Raw genomic sequence first — 21943 nt, 5'->3', positions numbered from 1 at the left:
ACGATCTTAATACTCAAAAGTCAAACGCTTTCAACAAATTGCCGTTTACGCGACGACGATTAAAATTTGTTGTAAGTAAAGGTTATTTTTTCTGATAGGTGAAAATCTACCTTTGATTCGAAAAATAATTTTTCCAAAGTTTTCCATAGATTTCAGACAAAAATTACAGTTTTACAGTCTGTAGTAGGTACTTTAGAAAGACTATATTGTAGAGCATGCATATTACCTACATACTACTAGGTCTTTAAGACAGAATATTAAATTATTATCCATACTAATATTATAAATGCGAAAGTGTGTTTGTCTGTTTGCTAGCTATTGACCGTCCGTTCACTAGATACGTTACCCACTAGATACCTAGCTATTTAAAAACCTAAATCCAAGCATCTAATAATATTGTGAAATTAATTGAAAAAAACACTAATTTAGTTATTTCTTGAATCGAACTAGTAAAAATAATCTTCACTAATCTATACGAATAAATAAAATTGAAGTGTCAGTAATTTCGAAATAACTACCTCATATTAAGCTCATATGGTTATTTGCACGATACCTTAACTGAATCACACGTTTTTAAAATTTTTGTCTGTCTGTCTGTCTGTCTGTTTAAACGGGCTAATCTTCGGAACGGCTGAACCGATATTGACGGGACTTTCACACACAAGTAGAGGATTATTAATTTTTTTCAAAATTAATTCAAAGGTACTAAAATTAAAATACTTTTTTAACCGACTTTCAAAAAACGAGTTGCGTTTTTCTACCTATGTATACCGAAATCTCCGAGATTTCTGAAAAGATTTGCGTACTTTTTTAATCGATAGAGGAACTTTCCAACATTGTCCTATAAAAAATTTGGATTCCAAATCCTTAATCCTGATGCTGCAGGGGATCTGACCACCAAAGTGGATGGGATTTAGAAACTGTCGTCGGTTATAAATTGATATTGAATATTGTTAACCTCGAGGACCCGACTCCTCAATCCTGATGCTGTAAGGAATTGCATTCCTAAATCCTGGTGATCCCACGGGATTTTTAAAGAATCATCCGTTTAAAAGTTTTACGACATATTAATATCTTGCATCCCGGGGAAGGACTATTATGTATAGGCTACTTTTATCTTGGGAAATCAAAGTTCCCACGAGATTTTTAAAAATCTAAATCCACGTTGGCGAAGCTGCGGGCATCAGTTAGTTTTCAATAGATTGCGTTTGTACGCTAAGTAATTTTACGATGTTCATACTCGTTGAACAGCGAACACTTACGGACTCGTGAATCCAATGGTTTAATTGGTCGTCTAAAAAGATTTCAGCTGTCTAAGCGAGCATGTCTGATGATTACCTACTACCGAATAAGTAGTCTTGAGGCGAGGAAGTCGATAATTATTTGGTAAAACTAATTTTAGCACTAAGTAAGTAAGTAGGTATATTGAAAGTGTTATTAGAAATAAGGAAGCAACACTACACTGTACACTGATTACACTGGAAATTTGAGCTAAGTGTTTCATGAATAAAATATATTAGTTTAGGTAATGAAAATAAGTTAAAAAGTAAAATCCGAACAACTCTAGTGGAATTTTGGACGTTTGTACCTTTGAACTTAGAACGTTTATTTTTATCCGACTACGGCAAAGCCGAAAGGAAGGGTTATGATTTTTTTGATACAAGTACGGTCTTTTGAAACTTCACCTTACCGTTGAAGTGAATTTTTTTTCTTGCTAGGTATTCAAATATTGCAAAAAATAAAATAAAGCTAAGAGGTTTGCACTTGAATTTAGGTATTCACATTCACACTAGCCAAACCGAGTGGAAAATATTGTCTATTGTATGTAATTAATATTTACCTAATATTTATTGAGCATTACCTTTGCGTTATCTTTACTAGTTCAACTTAAAAAACATTAATTTATTTGTAATAAAAAACATATTATTAAATGTATGATTTATAACAGGAAATTGTTTACAATAGCTTGGTAGATTACACCGATGTAATTTTAATGAGCCACGCCTTACGGCCGGTTCACACATGTCTCCGTTTTATCGTGTACGTTTTTTTTTCGTCGATGGCGTATGTAGTTGTATGAGCGACTTCACACATGGCACAGTATTCTGTATACAGTAAACAATATCGTTCCGTAAAAAAATGACATTCCGTTTTGTCATCGAATACTGGACGATGGAACAGTAAAAATATACGGATACGTAGAATTTTAACGGATAGATCCATCTTTGTAGTATAGCGGCGGTATACTGCGAGTTTTGTGTTCACACGTCGCATCCAGTAATGACGGATCCGTTGAACGTTATACGGTGCCTATGTGTGAACAGAGCATAAATTTATAACGTATCCGTTAAAAACGTACCAGTAAAACGGACTCCCATGTGTGAACGGGCCGTTACGGCCGGTTCACACATGTCTCCGTTTTACTGTTCCGTTTTATTGTGTACGTTTTTTTTCGTCGATGGCGTATGTAGTTGTATGAGCGACTTCACACATGGCTCAGTATTCTGTATACAGTAAAAAATATCGTTCCGTAAAAAAATTACATTCCGTTTTGTCATCGAATACTGGACGGACGGAACGGAAATATAGGTACGGATACGTAGAATTTTAACGGATAGATCCATCCTTGTAGAATAGCGGCGGTATACTGCGAGTTTTCTGTTCACACATCGCATCCAGTAATGACGGATCCGTTGAACGTTATACGGTGTCTATGTGTGAACACAGCCTAAAATTATGACGTATCCGTTATAAACGTACCACAACGGACTCCCATGTGTGAACGGGCCGTACCTGTTGTAAGTAGCCGATACAAAATAAATAAGGTCTATCTAGATTCGTTTTTGCTCTTAATTACAAGTTACGTAACATCTCCCCGACGCCTGGTAACTAGTGTGGACTGCGGGCACACTTTATCAGATAGAAAAGTATTATAATTGAAATCATATCAGAAAATAAAAATTTAAGTTTAGATAATATGTAATAATGAGAGCAGTTTTCTTCTAATTTGTCGTAACACTCTTGGTAGAGCGGTCGTGGTCATCACGAAGTGGCGTTTTGGGGGCAGATGTTATACACGTCACGAGCATTCGCCACTTCTCCCTGCTGGTCGATAGTCTGGTACACTCGTGCACGGCAGCGCCCACAGTGGACTTAATTTGATCGGTCCGTCGCTTAGGCGACCTTCCTCGCCCTCTGGTACCCTCCACCTTGCCCTGCACCACAAGACGCTCAATGGAGTCACTCTCACCCCGGGAGACATGTCCGAAGAACAGTATGCGGCCCTGTACTACCAGTACAGGTATTATGTACGAGTATTTGGAGTATAGAGATATTATATGTATAGACATATTATATGTACGAGTATTTGGAGTATAGAGACGTTGGTGCGAAATTCAGACCATGAGACTCCTAGCATTTGCCTCCAGTATCACATCTCCAGAGCATCAATCTTCTTCTTCTCGACTATTCGCAAATTCGCGAATTTATTTACACACTTACAAGTACTTTTGAATCGTCAAGAGCATCTACCATTGGGTCGGAATGCCTTACCTAAAGCCTACACGAACGATAAAATATAGTGTCACAGAAAATTAAGCATAGGATATTATACTTTAGCGCCGATTTTGTATAGGCACATACGGTCTTGAATGGTTCTTCTCGAAACGAAGTTTTAACGAGGTAAGAAATCTCCAGAGGTAATGATCCGATTTTGAAAATTATTTTCCTGATAGATAGCTGTTTCGCGAAACGCGAAAGTTTGTAAGTATGTATGGCCGGATGTTTGTTACTCTTTCACGCAAAAACTACTGGACGGATTTGGCTGAAATTTGGAATGGATATAGATTATACCCTAGATTAATACATAGGCTACTTTTTATCCCGGATCCCACAAGATTTTTGAAAACCTATATCCACGGAACGACGTCGCGGGCATCAGCTAGTAGCCTAAAAATTATATCGCGCGGACGAGGTCGTGGGCCGAAGCTAGTTATATAATTAAATCACAGTCAGTGCCTCAGGGGGTTTAATTTAGGTAAGTAAGTATGTTATCTCTTATAATTATCACGTTAATTATGGTATTCTGTGATTGGGTGATAAAATTATGGCCTGGTAAATAGATTTAGGTGAAGTGGGTTAAGTAACGTATCTCTGAGCCAAGGTTAATTTTAACTGCGCTAAGCTAAGCTTAACTGCTTTGGCTGAACTTGTTAGTAAGAATTAAATATATACAAAGTCAATTAATTATCCAACAAAAGTGAGGCATAGCCGCGAGCGAATAACTTTAAATGTTGTTAATTATTGTCAAACTACCCAATAAAATGTAGAGAATTATAGAATGACTATAAGGTAATATTTTACTTTTATTATCTTTACATATAACAAGTGTAAATTAAAAATTTATAACACCCCCGACAAAGTATTTGAGTTTATTCCAAAACATCATTTTCAAATAAACAATTATGTATTTAGGCAACGTCCATCTTGACAGCTTGACATTTGTATATTGACATAATATTATGAACCTAACGGTTATCTAACCTTCTTTTCTACAAGAAAACTAGAAAAGAGCTGATAACTCTTAAACGGCTGGACCAATTTTTTTGGATTATAGCTAAGAACACTCTCGATCAAGCCACCTTTCAAACAAAAAAAAGTAAATTAAAATCGGTTCATTCGTTTAGGCGCTACGATGCCACAGACAGATACACAGATACACAGATACACAGATACACAGATACACAGATACACAGATACACAGACACACAGATACACAGATACACACGTCAAACTTATAACACCCCTCTTTTTGGGTCGGGGGTTAAAAATAATCTGAATGACATGCCTATCTATCTGCGATGTGGATTGCGAAAGGATTTTTAGAATCTACATCTGAACGAAGCTTAGGTGTATTAGCTAGTAGAAAGTAGATAAACACATAGTGTGACATATAGTGTGTCTATCTGTCTTGATGTTACCTTCTTTACCTCAACCGCTGAACAATATTGACGAAAATTGGCACTTAGATTCTGATAAGTGAAGACGAACATGGGATAGATTTAACGCCGGCAAATCTAACATTCCCAAGGGAGTTAAAATACCGATATTGTACTAAAGAAAGACGTGGGCAAGAGTTAGTATCTAGGTTTATAAGTGGATTTTATAGCATTATTACGTGTTTATCGCTTCTCGCTACCAGGCAACATGTAATTACTGGAGGCGTCACGATTTCGGATTTCTAGAGTTTGACATTTGTTAATATACAATCGGAATCTGGTAATGATTGCAAGACAAATAAATCGAGATATCTATCTGTCAGTAAACTTTAATATGCATTAATTACTAACCGGCTTTCAAATAAAATAATTAACTTTATACATTTCATTTAAAGTGACTTATTAAATAAAATATTCTATAAGAATATATTATTCTTGAAATTTATAAATATATAAATCTTGCTATTTTAGCATGAAATATATTTGAACAGCAAATTTTTGGCTTACCGCAAATATTTTTATTTAATAATTTGGATCTGTCTGTAAAATGCAAGTAGAGAGAAGCCAAGGGAAGGAAAAGTGTAGTCAAGACTCATACAATACTTACTTTTTACTGATTTAATGACACTCGTATGATTCATTTCACTGATGTATATCTGATACTTTGAAATCCAAATCATTGATATAGGGAAAATCTAAATATGACTGAATAATTATCTGGTACTGAGTACAACTTTTGATTTTATCATCCTGTTATTTTTAAATGTAAGTATATTATTTTTGTAATAGACAGGTACATTGATTTTTCGTTCAAAAAATTAAGTGCTGGATGGTGTATGTTACTTACGTACGATAGGTACTCATATTTGGTAGTATGCTTGACAATGTGTTATTAGGGTTCCGTACTTCAAAAGGAAAAGCGGAACCCTTATAGGATCACTTTGTTGCCTGTCTGTCTGTCTGTCTCGCACTTGGCCGGTTTTTTTTGCAGTATGTGAATTGTACAAGTACCTATTAAAGATAATATTATAAGACCAACCTCCAAAGGAGAGGGAAATAGCCACATACTTAGGTAACAAAGAAAAATAATTAGGACGAAATAATTGTAGCTGTGTAGCGAAGTTGACTTATGCATATTAATCGATTAACCTTTGCTAAATGTTAAAGCCTAATATACTCTTGTTATAATTACTTACAGTGGTTTTATTGACAGTTTGACTAATTATTATTATCTAACCTATACGTATAGAAGAAATATTTGGGTATGAATCATGTAAGACTAAAATTAATAGGCCCGACTCTAACTAATTACTTAAAAGAATTTATTGCAAAGATTTACAAATATGTTTATCTATACATATAAAAAGGTAAACTAACTGGCTGATAAAATGAGGGTTTCAAAAATTCTACGAGCTACGGAGCTACGATATCACAGTCAGATACACAGATACACACATCAAACATATAACACCCCTCTTTAGGGGGTTAAAAAAGGCATCAACACCTCTATCTTAAAGGATAGTCGTATGGTATAATTCAAGGATATTTTATAGCTTAACCAGTCAAAACTTATTTTCCTCGCAACATAATATATATATACAACATAGTATAAACCTTTGACAGCAATTAGTCACGTCGATTCCAATAAGGCCATTAAGCGGTGATTACAGGCAGTTATGGAGCTATTTTGATTGATAAGGACACACATTACTCGTGCTTTTCACCTTACACATCAAGCTTTTGTTTATTATGACATACGAGTATGTACGTGTGTCATATGTTTTGATACATTTGATAGGTACATTAAATGTTTGTGTCTTTATAAATACTATATCGATACATTAGAACCTGGCAGAAATATTTATTTTAATGTCGTTTAAACTGAATAATACATATATTGCCATATTGGTATGTTTTCGAGTCCCGCAACCGGAAACGAAACAATCAGAGATTATGTTGTTCTCTGAATAGGGGCAGACCAGAGTTAATCCAAAATCTAAATAGGTAAAAAAAAAACTTTTTGACTGCATACCAAGAGTAAGTTTTCATAAAACGTAAACTTCTTGAAAAATCCTGTTACAATTTAAAGGATTATTTTCTAAATAATAAGAAAGCTTGACAGTGAGTTGCCTTAACAGCTTCGAAAGTTCTAATAAGACGTGTACATGTGATATTGTGAAATGGTGATACTAAAAAGAATACCCGGCTGAGTTGGTTGTCAGTTGTAGGCTTCTTCGAAGACGAAGGCGCGTTTGAAGCCCTCGTAGCTATTTTAAGTTACCGTAATTTATCAGCATTGTACCTACATCATTACATTGCAAATTCAACAATTGACAATCAATTGCAATAGATGTTTTGAATTTGAGATTGAGTTTAAAGAAATATCAGGCAGTGAATTTGTAGAGGAGCGTTTTGCTCAAAACTTTAGCGAATTAATGTAGTTACATTACCACTATTGCTTTAAGATAACACTTAATAAACTTTTACATGTGGAAAACTTATGGTATCACAACTTTAGTACTCAAGTAATTAACAGGAAGTAGGTAATGCCAACATACAATGACGAGTGTCAAAGGTAAAATAACGTCGTAGAATTGCTGTAAGTGACATTGATTGACAAAAATTAATTGGTGCTAATGAGGGTGTTTTTCCGGTAAAGCCTAACACAAACACAATTTTACAGTCTATGTAAACACGGGCCATAAATCTTGTAGAGTTATAAAAGTTCGATAGCAAGTTGCATATCTGTACTTGTTAATTAGGTACTCAAGTATTAAAATTAGGATTTCGTATCAAAAAATTAGGCAATTGGCAAATTAATATGTTTGTTATAGTAGGTATGACGGCAGTTTTAAGATACATTAGCATATACATTTTTTAAGAGTTGTTTCATCAGTTTGGTGTACTTACTCGTAGAGTAATTGTGAAACATAATTCAGTATGAAAACATTAAAATGCTAAGTTTCTATTAAATGTTGGGAATGACCTCCTGGGTACTTAAGTCTACTTAGGCAAAACATAGGAACTAGCAAATCTAAAAAAGTAGCATTTCGAACATCATCATCATCATCATTATCAACCGATAGACTTTCACTGCTGGACATCTAAGGTCTCTTGGAGGGACTTTCACTCGCCACGGTCCTACGCTGCCTGAATTCAGCGGCTCCCTGCAGCTCCCAGCGGTTCCCTGCGACATAAGATAATTCAGAATAGCTCAGCGGGCGACAGAGCTAAGTTTGGATCGATAGATAAAAAGTAGCCAATAGGTATCTTTCCCCGGGATGCAAGTTATCTCTGCAATTCTTTAAATGGATGGGCCGCAAAAACAAGTAGACAAACAGATAGACATTCAGATACACTTTCGTATCTATAATATGGATAGAAGTATGGATAATAGGGTCACTCAATGGAGCTAGCCTCCATTGATTGATCCTGTTACCCTATGTCATGAAATTAATAATGCTGCTCAAATAACTGCTGTTAACAAGGTGTTCAATTACGTAGTCAAATAGGTATATTATTATTTACAACAATTAATGTTACAATTCAAGTAAAATCTACATTTTTCTCACTATCTTTGTAAAAACTGTAAAATAAGCTCGCTTATTGTTACAAACGACATTGACTGTTTAGATCTGTTTAGATAATAATATAAATATAATAATTTACAATTACGAATGTAGCAAGTAACGCCCTATGTCAGAGTTGTTCCCGTGCAAAAGACATCAACGGTGTTCTGTTTGTCTAGTTCGCGCCTTTAGCCTATTACTGCCAGCAATCCCATTAAGAATCAGTATTCATAATAGGGTCAAATCTTAAGAGGGTAGATCATAAATTATAAATAAAATAAAAAAACTCTTACTATTCAGCTCAAATAAGGTTAACAAAATCTTGAATAAACAATAGATTTCGTTGTTAAATATATTATTTACTCCAATTACTTAATGTTGCAATTCAAGTAAAAATCTACTTTTTTATCATTGTCCTTGTTAAAACTGTAAAATAGGCTCGCTCTTATTATTACAATGGCATAATATTGCAACATAGTTTAGATTTAATTTTGAAGTATAGTAAGTAACGCCCTATATCAAAGCCGTATCCATACAAAAGACATCAACGCGCGTCGTCCTGTTTGCCTCCTTTGTTCGCGGACCCGCCTTTCGGCCTTTTACTGCCAGGAATTTCATTGAGGAAATATTTGCGTATGTCCTCGTGAATGTTCTAGACCTAGGCTTGTTTAAACATTGCTATACAAACATTATTTATAATGAAAGTGGTATAGGAATGGTAGTCGATTGTAAGACATTCCTATAACTTACCTATATTCTACAAGATACGAGTATAATGTATCCGCTTTAAGAACAGTTCGTAGAATTAAATTCTTGCAATAATTAAAGAGGGACGGATTAGTTCCTTATAGACTTATTTGAAAAAAAATAGTGCATTGCTGAGATATAAAAATAGAGAGCTGCCCGTTAAATAAATGCAATATAAAACAAAAAAAAAAAAATTGTTACCAATAAAAAAAAACTAATGACAGTTACACTACAATTTTAAGCAATAATAAATACATGTAGGCTCCTTGTAGTAAATAATAAATTGCGATCGAAGTACAGCCTTGACCTTGAGACAAACAGGTTCATCCCCAAAAGCACCCTTATCGTGTGCGTCAAGCCGCATCACAATTAAAATTACGGCATTGCACTTGCCAATTAATTGTTTCCAATTACGACTTACCTAGCGGGGTGCTACATATATAAGGGCGCAGGCTTTGAACCACAGCATTCCGACTTTAGAAGTGGTGGTGAAAACACGCTTAGGCGAAATTCTCTAGGCGAGTACTGACTCCCAGCAGCGCTTAGATAGTTCGTTTGAGATCTCCCAACCTTAGTTTTAGAAACAATAATCATGCAGTCATTGGTGAGTTCGTGTTTAATTCATTATTTAATCAGTCTACTTTATGTCTTATAACTATTAAAAAGAAAACATTAAACTCATTAATAATTATTAGTATTTGGGATTAAAATAACTGAGAAAATTAGTAAATTATCATTTACCTACTATAAAATATGATTAATTTTTAAGAAAGTCTTAGGTACTTTTATGTCATAACCAATCCGAAGAAACTATGGGAGATATTATCAAGACAGTACAGACAATAATATTCAAATAGAATTAACGTTAGAAATAATCATTGTACAACAAAATTAGCATAAGTGCCATAAATCGTAATCAGTGTAGGATTTAGAGTAAAATCGTGGCTACTTTGGACAAATTTGTTGAAATATTTGCATAAACTACGAATACAATATGTAATAAGAAAATCAATATATTATATCCGTTGACAAATAGATACTAATTTCTTTATTGGATCATTAATTTTATTTATTTAACAAAATAAGTAAAAAAGAAAAAATTATCAACCTAAAGAAATTTTCAACAAGAAATTACTTATTTTTAGCGCAATCCTTTGAAGAGTACCATGATTGGGACCTCAGCGTTTGGTCGTCATAAATTGAAAAAGTTTCAAAAAGTCATAACATGATAATGTACTAATATGCACTAAACAGCTTATTTTCTACCCCGTCATTAGATCCTGGTTAATATGTTTTGTCACTTCAAAAAAATGACCAAAAAAGTCCACAGTAGTTCGCCAAATTACCCAAACGTCCAAGAACCTTGTCGACATCCGTTGAGAAATTCCAGAATACTTACCTCAGGTCCTCATTATTAGTTTTGTCATAGATTGTAAAGAGTTTCAAAAAGACAAATTAAAAGAGCTCAAATATTTCCACTCACTTCCAATCAATAATTATTGATTGGAAGTTCCATTTTGACTTCATCATCAGATCCAGGATTAAGGTGATGAAGTAATCTCAATCGCTTCCCGCGGACTTGAACGAACCTAAACACTATGGTTTTCATAGCTATTATCTGAAGAATGTCAAGGTTTTCCTTATTTTTGATAAATCACCTTTCAGTTTAAATATTTCGGAAAATCGTGAAAATTGTCTTGAGCATAAAATTTCCAAAATTATAAATATTCCAAAATCGTAAATGTCACTTACAAAATGGAGGTTTTTGATAAAAACTTACAACTCTTTTTCGAATCCCTCAGGGCGCGAATTTTCCGGAAACCTTTCTTAGTCTTCTCCAAATATCAAATCTCTGTTTAGCGGTTTGGATTGTAAGTTGCCTGTCAGTTATAGTCACACAAGTCTTTTATTTATATAGATTTCTTAAAGGTTAGAGGGTTTAAAAGATTATAATATTCCGTCCTTTTTTGATAATCCTAAAAAAATGCAGATACTCTACATATACTTTAGAAAAAACATCAGAATTAACGCCAATGGCACTCAAATCAAAATAATATGTAAAAGTAATTAATATTATATTATTATAGTAGTACAATAGCTATTGTCCTGGACTTTCTTTGCATGGATTTATGTGTTCCGAAAATCTCGTAGGAATTTCTTGTTCTGGACTAAAAAGTGTTTTGATTAAGATGTGCTCACGGAAATGTGAAAACTAACAGACAGAAAGACATACCATAAATATACTTCGTATTTATAATATTACCTAAGTTTCTACTTATTAGATAGATTATTATATGGTTACGTTTACCTCTTGGGGGCGGTATCTTGGGCGGACTATCGTATCTACTTAAGTTTTAAATATTGTGTCAAGGTCGATTTTAAAAGACAACAATGCATTTGATGATTTATCAATTAATTCATGTATCTACATATCCGGCAGTGCTGTCGCCTACGAGATTGCATATCAACATTCACATTACACTTAGTCATTGCTATGATAAAATTTTCATTTGCATTTCAGTTCAAACATTTTTCAACATTGATAACCAATTTCGTTTTATTGTTGACTATGTAGCTGACCGACCTCGGTTTGACTCGGTTAGAAATTTCGAAAATATTTTTCTAGCAGGGGTCCTTTCTTAATAGATCCCTACGTTCTTCTTCTAATTTATTCTGGGTTTCTTTTCCTCACTTAAACATAGTTGTCGATTGTAAATATCATATTGTACAACCCAGGCGAAGTCGGGGTGGATATTCAAATAGTTATAGTACTAATTATACCTGAAATTAAATTCAATATTTAAATTTCTCCTCAAAAATATTTCAATATTAATGTAACTTCTGGAATTTAAAAAGAAGTAGGTACGTACGTTCTAAATTTAAAAAACAAATTAAAAAAATAGAATTTAAAAAGGAATAAAGATCTAATTTTACAAAATATTTTAATTTTCTACGTTTGGTACAGAGTTAATTTCACCTATTTCAATGAATTGGTCAAGGTTCGCCAAAGCAGATGCATGAAAGAAATAAGAGCAACGCCGCAATCTAGTTAGTGTCAAAAGGCGAATGAAAAACTCTGAAATAGCATTGCGTAAGTTATGGGTGGGCGTCTTGCGTGAAGATGATTTTACGCCTGAGTAGGTCGAGCTCGCATCTTTTCGTAAGCAGAAAATGCTTTTTAGTTTAAAAAATCAATGAGTTGTCATATTATTAGATACAATAAATAATACCTCGCCGCAGTAAGAAAATTCGTAATATTTGTTCGTATTCAGTAAATTCGTCTGTCTTCCGCTTTTACTTTGTCTGTCAATCACTTCAGCAGTTGTTATAAAGCAGTATTTATTTTTTAATACCTAAGCCTGTGTCTTTTTATTTGTCTTAGGTGGAAGCGCATATTAGACGCCTCACCAGACATCAAATGGCTTAGGTATTTAATGGGATTATTTTTGTGTAGTCGTAACTTCTCGTAGGCTAAATATGCTATTTTTAGCTAGTTTTATTTTTCTATTTTTATAAGTAGATATTACTTACTTATTTTTTAGTAAATTGACTTGATTTTGTTTCATATTTACTTAAAAAGAGATTGATCAATATTATGTCAACTCATATCCCACTCAAAATGATTATCTTCTTTTAAAGGAGGTAGAGTTCCATATTTTCATGTGACTTTTTTGTAGTTTAAGTTGTTTGTATCTTCGTTAGATTTTTTACGTTTTTTTTGGACAATAAGTTTCGTCAAACCATAAACAATATTATGATTCAGTGTGTGAACCAACACTAGACCAATAAAACTCGCTTATTTGTCAAGTTTCTCCTATCATTAACAATCATTGCAACTGACCGCAAAGTCGAACACACTTCGATTGAGCGTGACGCGGGCAATAAATAATTTCTATCGCGAAATTTTACTTATAACCTTCGTAATATTATTGACCTACTACTGTAACGGGTATGAGTAATAACTTTAGATGCATACATTTCCCTGCTTAGCAACATAAATAAGACAGGTCATGGGGATCAGTTTTTCAGAATGACCCTTTCTGTAAGTTTATTTGAAGTGATATACGTTTGATATCATTTTTTAGCCACATCCAACATATATTATAAATGCCAGTGTATCTGTCTGTCTGCAAGCTTTTCACGGTTACTGCATTTTGTAGCTCCATCGCCTTTGACGGGCACAGAGATAGCTTGCATGCCGGGGACAGACATAGGCTACATTTTCGTGTTTCTTCAAAGGAGTCCCTATGGGATTTTTAAAAACTTAAATCAACGCGAAATCGTCATCTAATTACATATTTATGTTTGATTAAGAACTTACCTACAATTTTAATCTTTTGTTTTACAAAACTTTCTGAGTAAATCTTAAATAATCTGCAAAGCATATAAATTAGTCTATGCAGTTAGTAAGAAGTTGTACCCACCTAGCTCTCGTGAAAATTTCAGATACCAGCAAGCACCAAGTAACCTTCAGAAAATCATAACACTTCCTCACGCCCACTTCCTTTCTTGAGCAATGCAACTGGTTGTGCACCAGTTCACTGAATGATAATTCCGATCCATTGCAAAAGAGACGTTTGCAACAGAATGCAAAGGCGAATCGATATGAGGTCCACGCCTCCAAATTATACACTTGCTTTGTTCTGCCCATAGAACGATGTAATCATTTTCCAAATACAATACTCCAGTTTTACTGCAACAATGATAATAAACAGTAATTTCCGTGTCTATGAAATAGGTTGTCGTTCCTAGGCCCCAAATACTGGAAAAAGATCTTACAAGTTAAGACAATCTTAAGTCTTTCGCGTTTTTACGTAACATTTGCTATACTATATATCCTATCCACCCTAGAAATAGCTATTTTAAAAACCACCTTTAAATTTTCAGCATACCGCTGTAAAACAAAGCATTTTACATCAAAGTACCTAACCAAAAATACATAAAACTTAAATGTTATTTTTTTCAATTACACTTTTGTGCATTTACACATTAAGTATTCTGTTAAACGTTATCCTAGTTGAAATACAAAAGTAGTAGCAGCAATGACTAATATCTGCAATTAACTTTAATATCATTTATGCTCACATAAATGCAAATTACCAAGGCGACTCGATAGACTCGATATTGTTTCACACAATTCATAACATTTCCAAATGTCAAAGGATCTTTTCCAAATGTTGCTCCCACGTTGCTCCTAAGTATAAAGGGAACTAGATCGACCTTTACGATTGACCGTGGCTATTCAATTGCTATTTCACAACCGTCGATTGTTTATGAAACAACGGGAGCGGTCAAGACCTTAGGTACCTATAGTTTAAAGGTTTCGGAAAAGAGATTAGACTCCCTACCTGAATTATGTGACAAAGAAAAACATATTTGAGAATACTAGGTACTAACTTAACAGGGCTCTCTCCGTCACTTACTCCATACAATCGTAGTTCCAATTTCATTTAAATATTAAGCAATCAAAGTCCATGAAATTTTGCAGACATATTCTAGAAACTAATATCTGTGCCTGTGGTGTTATAGATTTTCCTAAAAATATGTAGTATTAAAATTACAGGGGCTCAAAGATTTGTATATGAATTTTTAAGACCGCGTAACTTTGAAACCGAATATTTTAACAGAAATCTGGAAAACCACAGGCATAGATATTAGTTTCTAGAATATGTCTGCAAAATTTCATGGACTTTGGTTGCTTAATATTCAAATGAAATTGGAACTACGTTTGTATGGAGCGAGTGACGGAGAGACCCCTGTTAATATTAGGAATAGAGAAATATAAATGATATCAAATATCAGATGTCAGAAATAAGTTTCCCTTTTTAAATTGGAACGCGATTATGTTCAAGGCACGCAAGTGTTAGTAAAAAAGTAAGATACTTACTTACAGTGTTGATTTGATAATAAATGGACCGATTTTAATTTATAATTAACGTGTGTAAAAATATAATTTGTGTGCAATAAAGAATGTACCGCAGTCGTTTAACTGCGTGTTTAATTTTGCTTTGAAGTCTATTCGGCAAAAAACTTTTAAGTGCAAGATGCAACTCGTTATATTTTATTACAATTTATCCTTATGATTATTTATGAAGTCGTAGGTTGGTAAATGGAAAACCTATCCAAAAGAGGCTTAGTGTAATTTGAAATGCAGAAATTAAGTATATAAAAATATCTGATCCTACGTATTTAAGGCAGAAGACCTTCATTCGATTCAGAATGTAGACCAAAGATCCGCCACCTTACTCTCGGTGTACCAGTTCTGGTTGACCTAGCGGAGAACATCTAGGTATATAATAATTTAAGGCAACAAAAAGTGGATTAAACCATATACAACATTTGTGATCAAATGGTATCCTCTTGCGAAATATTTTATAGTCATTAATTAATAGTTTGTACAAAATGCTCAAATTAATGGCAATTCGGATATCACACTATCACACTTTATATAATAAAGGCGAAAGTTTGTGTGTATCTGTGTGTGTGTGTATGTTTGTTACCCCTTCACGCTAAAACCACTGGATGGATTTGGCTGAAATTCGGAATGGAGATAGATAATATCCTGAATTAGCACATAGGCTATTTTGATCCCGGGAAATCAAAGAGTTCCCACGGGATTTTGGAAAACCTAAATCCACGCGGACGAAGTCGCGGGCGTCAGCTAGTAAAATAATAAAACATGATCATCATAATTTATGGAAAGATAGTAGGTATTTAATACCCAGAGAGAAAAGCTTCATTTCAGAAATAACTATTGTTTGATATTAAATTATATAGGGGCCATTTTGTATTTCTACAAAAGCAACTCTCAATAAAGCTACGCAATAATATAATCTAGTTTTAAAAGAATAATGGAGAATGATGCGACATTTGTTACACGTTTTTGTTATTATCCATTCGCTTTACCTTTGCAATCACAACTGACTATTTCTACAAAATTGTTCCAGCCCACTTCATATTTGAAATGAACACATTGTAATTACCTTTCTGTACTTATACTTTGTCAATCTAAGTATATTTAATTTGAAAAATTAATTTATTTCTTTGAAAAAGTAAGCTGCCAGTTTTTTTAAATAATAGTTCGTATTTTTTGATATTTTAGTTACACTTTAGATATTATCACAATAATACTTAGGTTATGAATTCAATCTTCCAACTTCTAAACTCTAGTAATATGCGTATTTATTCCTTAAATAATTATTTTTAGATATTAAAATGCCAACAATAGGAAACAAATGGGATTATAATCTAAATTCGGAATTTTTTCTGCGACTGCGAAAATAAATTTGTTTTAAAATTAAAGGTTCAATTATTCAGATATTTTCGTTAGCGTCTTTTAATTTTTTTGTGTGAAAACCAATTTAGGTACTTATTTACAATGGTACCTAGATAAGTTTGGAAAGTAAAACATTATTACGATATAAAATTTCATCCAAATCGTTAATGACGTTTCGGTTAAACCAATTTTTGCGTAAATTATTTTATACAAGTATTGCTCGATCAAAGTACATATAAGTAAGACTAGCTGTGCCCGCGACTTCGTTCGCGTGGAATAGTGACTTTTCGCGCTTTATATAGCCACGGACGCTCAGGCGCGAGGCGCCGTGATTCTTTAAATTGACATAACTTTTTTATTTATGAACCGATTGACATGAAATAAACACTAAATCCTAAGTGAAGCTTACTACAATATATTAGTGAAAACCGTATCTAAATCGAATAAGCCGTTTCTGAGATTAGCGTGCACAAACACACAGACAAACAGACAAACAGACAAACAGACAAACAGACAAAAAAAAAATTAATTACAATTTCGGGTTCGGCATCGATATAATAACAACCCCTGCTACTTTTTTTTTATATATTTCCATTGTACAGACACCACTTTTCTACAATTTTATTATATGTATAGATATTGTGTTGGCATCCTATCTTTACGTGAAGGTAAAAAGTTGCGGTTTTCGTACGATATTGAAATTCCAATAAGTGCGTGCGGTTTATTTTGTAATAAGATATAGTTTCCAATTGTAACTAGAGTCAGTAATTCTGTACAAGTCAATAAAGCTTTGCTCTTGATAGTGTTGTTAATGACTTTGTTAGTCCATATCGGTAAAATATTTAATCGATAAATAATTGATTTAGGGCTTACGGCTCGCTTTAATTATAGCTTTAAATTGTACGAAGCTATGTAAATTTAAACAGATTAATTAAGACTATGTAGGACTTAATTTCAGTAGGGAAGTAGAATTTACGAGCCAGGAACTAGTTTTTATTTCGGACAATAAATGAGTAGTAAGATTGGGTAACTAACCCACGGGAATTTCATTAAAAACCTATATTCACGCAGACGAAATTGCGAGCATCATATATTCTAAAAATATTGTTTAAGATTTTTAGTCATTATAGTTGGTATATCGCTACCTGTTACATAAACTTTCGCGCTTGCTTCAGATAAATCGGCCATTGTACATAATTACCGGTTGACTTAGTTTCCCAGTTTATCTGTTATCATAGGGCAATGCAAGCCACACCTTTATCACTTAAACTTGCTCCGATTATATGAATCATTTACAACGGCTTTACATAATAGGTATTGGTTAAGTACTGGAATTAATTTCGTTTATGGAAATCGTATTGTAGACTAGTCTGATAATGTAATACCTAGTTTATTGCCAAATATCAGGTTCAACTATCTATAGGTAGGCATAGGAACTGTAGGTACGTCTGTGTCTTTTCTTTCTATTTTCTGAAGAATAAAGAAGTATTTTCTACAAAATTTGCGTGACAGCCATTTTTAAATTCGCCATCTGGGTTTTTGTTATTAGTTGTTATAGCAGAAATAGAAATACAGACGGTTCATGAGATACACAGCGCGCTTACAGACAGACGAACGGACGGCGGAGGCTTAGTAATAGGACTCCGTTTTACGTTACGTAACGTTACGTCGTACGTTAGCCACCTTTTTGGTACGGAACCCTAATAATGATCTCGTCACGTTTTATTACTGCACCGAATTTCTTAACTATATTACATTTTTACGACCTTTTCATTCACACTGAGTCTACCTACTTACCTAAATGTCGAAATGAGATTAACACAAAACAAAGTGTACAATTAACAATTTACATCAGTAACTAGGTAGGTTCACGAAAGAATTGTGTGAACAAATCTGCACTATTTTGGCTCGATAACGTAAGAATCTTGGTATTACAGGGTGCCAGTTAATTTTGCCTGAGTAAAGTTAGCAACGTTTTTGCTTCTCTTTCTAAATGCACAACTGACTTTTTATATTCTGGATAACTGTACCTATTGAATGTAATAGACGGTCTTTCTTACAAGTAATTCAATTTATACCGGTGTAGTAAGCCGTGTAATACAAAGTGGGTACCTACGTATTTTCTAAGAAACTTTTTCTGTAGACACTACAAATAAGTGATTGGAGATCTAGGTTTTTTTGACCAACTACGCGTGAAAGATCGAATCGTATTGTGGATCGATTAAGCGTTTTTAGAACTGTATCTTTCTTAATAGGTACCTATATTTATCTAGGTATAGATACCTACTCGAATGAAAAATCTTTAAATTGTATACAAAATTAAATTCACTGATTGAAGTAGGTACTATGTTCCTAAAATAGTACAATAAGTACAATAATAGTATAAACATTCGAGCAATGTAAACTTACACATACTCGTACCTACACTTGCCTATAACTATATATACGTACAGTCAAAATAATATGTTAAAATAACATTGAAAGGACGTCGCAATAGCTATTTAGCTATATAGATAAGCGATGTTAATTAACTCTTTTGCTACAAATATCCAAGGCGTAATAATGTTTTGGTCATTATAACCAACTAGCTGATGCTAGCGATTTCATCCGCTTTGATTTAGGTTTTTAAAAGTTCCATGGGAACTCTTTCAATTTCCAGGATAGGAACAGTAGCCCATATCACTCTTTAGGTCTTTAACTATAGGTAGGTACCTATGCAAAAAAAATCAATGAAAAATCTCTATTTGTCTTTCATGGACTTTGGTTGCTTAATATTCAAATGAAATTGGGGCTACAATTGTATGGAGTAAGTGACGGAGAGAGCCCTGTTACAAATCGTACACGTGTCGCTGCCGTACTACATTGTCTATCCCTTCTGTCCAATCAAAAACAGTTATTGATATAAATCAATTTATATATCATATTTACTAGAAGCAGTCATCAATAAATATGATGTCGGCTCCACATAAGGAGCTGCAATGCCCATAATCGTTAAACCAAGTTACCGAGAAAAAGATTGATTGCACCGATAACTCACAAATTGTTATCAGTACAAATACCTCACAAATTATCCCACGATCATGAAGTGATTATCAATTATACAGACATATAGGAATTCCAATTCTTTCTTTAAAAGGTTTATAGCGTAACGATACTATGCATTACATATTTTTTTAGTTTCCAATAAATAAATGTAGTGTACAAACATTCTGATATAACATTATTATTTGGTATTCCTTTAAATGTGGTTTTTTTCGTTTAGTTAGTTTAAACTTTAAAGAAACCTTCTCACTCTAATATCTACTGATAACGTTAAGGTTCCTTTATTATTTATGTTTCAGATCGATAAGTTTTCTAGTCATATATGCCGATATGTCAGTCAGTTTATACTTTTATACACTTGTAAGAAGTTGTTTATTTTTACTACATAAAAATTTAAGATAGGTATTTAAAAGAAAATGATTGATTGTTGCAGATTATCCTCGCCGCTTCCCTCTGCCTCGCGCAAGCATCCTACTACGCGGGCCCTCCAGCACACATAGCCCTCAGCCCCGACGGCAAATACCTGCTCGACACACCGGAAGTAGCACACGCAAAAGCCGCCCACCTAGCCGCGCACGCGCAAGCCTCATCGTCGCACGGAGCCTGGGCGCCCGCCGGCGGCGCCTACGGACCCGCGAACGGCGCAGGCGCACACTACGGAGCGCCAGCTGCTGGTACGTTATTTATCTTCATTCATACCTCATTCCTACATTTTTTTATTCCACTACAAGTTAGCCCTTGACTGCGATCTCATCTTTTGATAAGTGATCAAGCAGTCTAACGAGCTAACTTGGTTTCGGTTCGCTCCGCTAATTCGCATGACGGCACGGCTTTGCCTGTAGGATGGTAACTCACCTAAGTCACGGCGCGGTAGCCTCCCACTAGACCAGACCAGAGCAAATTTAGAAATTATCTATTCTAATTCGAATCCAATCCAGGGCCTTCCCCTGCTTAAAAGACCAGAGCACTCAGTATTGCGCCAGGGTAGTCAGTTACTTAACCTACGTTAGGTCCCATATTTTACTTCACCGTTAAAGTACGAAAAGTTAGAGGTACGTGCTCGAAATCGAACCCCCGACCTCCCAAGGTCGAAGTCCGTACAAGTGGGAGATCTTCACAAAGTTCTGAATCCATCATCTTTTAAGTTTCGGTCGAATTGTGTAATAAACGCCTTCGTTTACTTATTTGCAGGTCTCATCAAATATGGCCCCGCTCCTCTAGCACATGACGGTCGCGTCATTGACACCCCCGAGGTCGCCCACCTGAAAGCCGCGCACATCGCTGCCCTCTCCGCGGCGGCAGCCAAGGCCTCCCACGGCGGCTACGCCGGCGCCGGCGCCGGCTTGGGCGCAGGCTACGGCGCTGGTTACGGCGCCGGTTACGGAGCCGGATACGCCGGCGGGTACGGCAAGTGGACCGGCCCCCAGGCCCACATTCAACTCACCCACGACGGCCAGTACGTCGTAGACACCCCTGAGGTACAGCACGCGCGCGCTGCGCACTTCGCGCAGTTCGCCCACGCCGCGCAAGCCGCCGCCTCCGCGCCCGAAGAACCCTGGGATGCCCAGGGCGGCCACGGCGCCCACGGCTGGCACTAAGATCTACCTCCGATTCGGCCCCCGCACTGCCTGAAAGTATTTTTTATACAAAAGTGAATAAAAAACCAAAAAAAAAAAAATGTTAAGCTGTATAGAGTTGAATGACGATGTGTATAGCGATGCTAGAGCGAGTTTTGTACCTAAATAATGTAATAAAAAAATTATAATGTTACAAAACATTTGTTTCTTTTCCCACACGCGCGTCCAAATTCTTTGCAATTTTCAGTCATTAAGTACTTGTTGCAGATACGAATGAGCATCCATCAAAGCTCCGCATTAATTGATGCGAATGCGGATTAAGATAGTTTTTTATGGACGGATAATTATTTTGCTCAACAATCAACTTTCATCCTCAGATAAGAGTCATTTTTTAATAAAAAGTATCAAAATCATTTTTAATATAAAATTTTATAGAGAGTTTGTTTAAGAAAGAAAAAAAGAAAACTTTTTTATTTGATCATCACTATAACATACTAACAATGTACCCGGACTTCGTCTGTGTCGGTGTTAGCTGGCAGGCGTGCTCTGCCTTTTTGGAGTGTTTAACTGATACTGGAAGGCGCTCTAAAGGGGTGACGTGCGTATGTCGGCGAGCGCCGGCACAGACGGGGTCCATGCTTGTACAGTTTAACTAACTTGTTACAAATAACTACAAACTTGACATTGGCTAATCTTTGTAAAGCCAGACGAGAGAGAAAAAAAAAAGTACCCTAA

General features: G+C 34.9%; 1 protein-coding gene across 1 annotated transcript; it reads left to right on the top strand.

Moving 5' to 3' along the window:
* The first annotated feature begins 9787 nt into the window (after positions 1-9787).
* LOC123870649 (pupal cuticle protein-like) lies at positions 9788-21406 on the top strand. The gene is made up of 3 exons (XM_045913994.1): positions 9788-9917; positions 20065-20305; positions 20823-21406. Exons 1-3 carry the CDS (start codon positions 9906-9908, stop codon positions 21227-21229), a joined length of 660 nt encoding a protein of 219 aa, XP_045769950.1. The 5' UTR covers positions 9788-9905; the 3' UTR covers positions 21230-21406.
* The last annotated feature ends 537 nt before the right edge of the window (positions 21407-21943 follow it).

This window comes from Maniola jurtina, chromosome 13, assembly GCF_905333055.1.
Source record: "Maniola jurtina chromosome 13, ilManJurt1.1, whole genome shotgun sequence".
Classification (NCBI taxonomy): domain Eukaryota; kingdom Metazoa; phylum Arthropoda; class Insecta; order Lepidoptera; family Nymphalidae; genus Maniola; species Maniola jurtina.
This window is presented reverse-complemented; position numbering and strand designations above follow the sequence as displayed.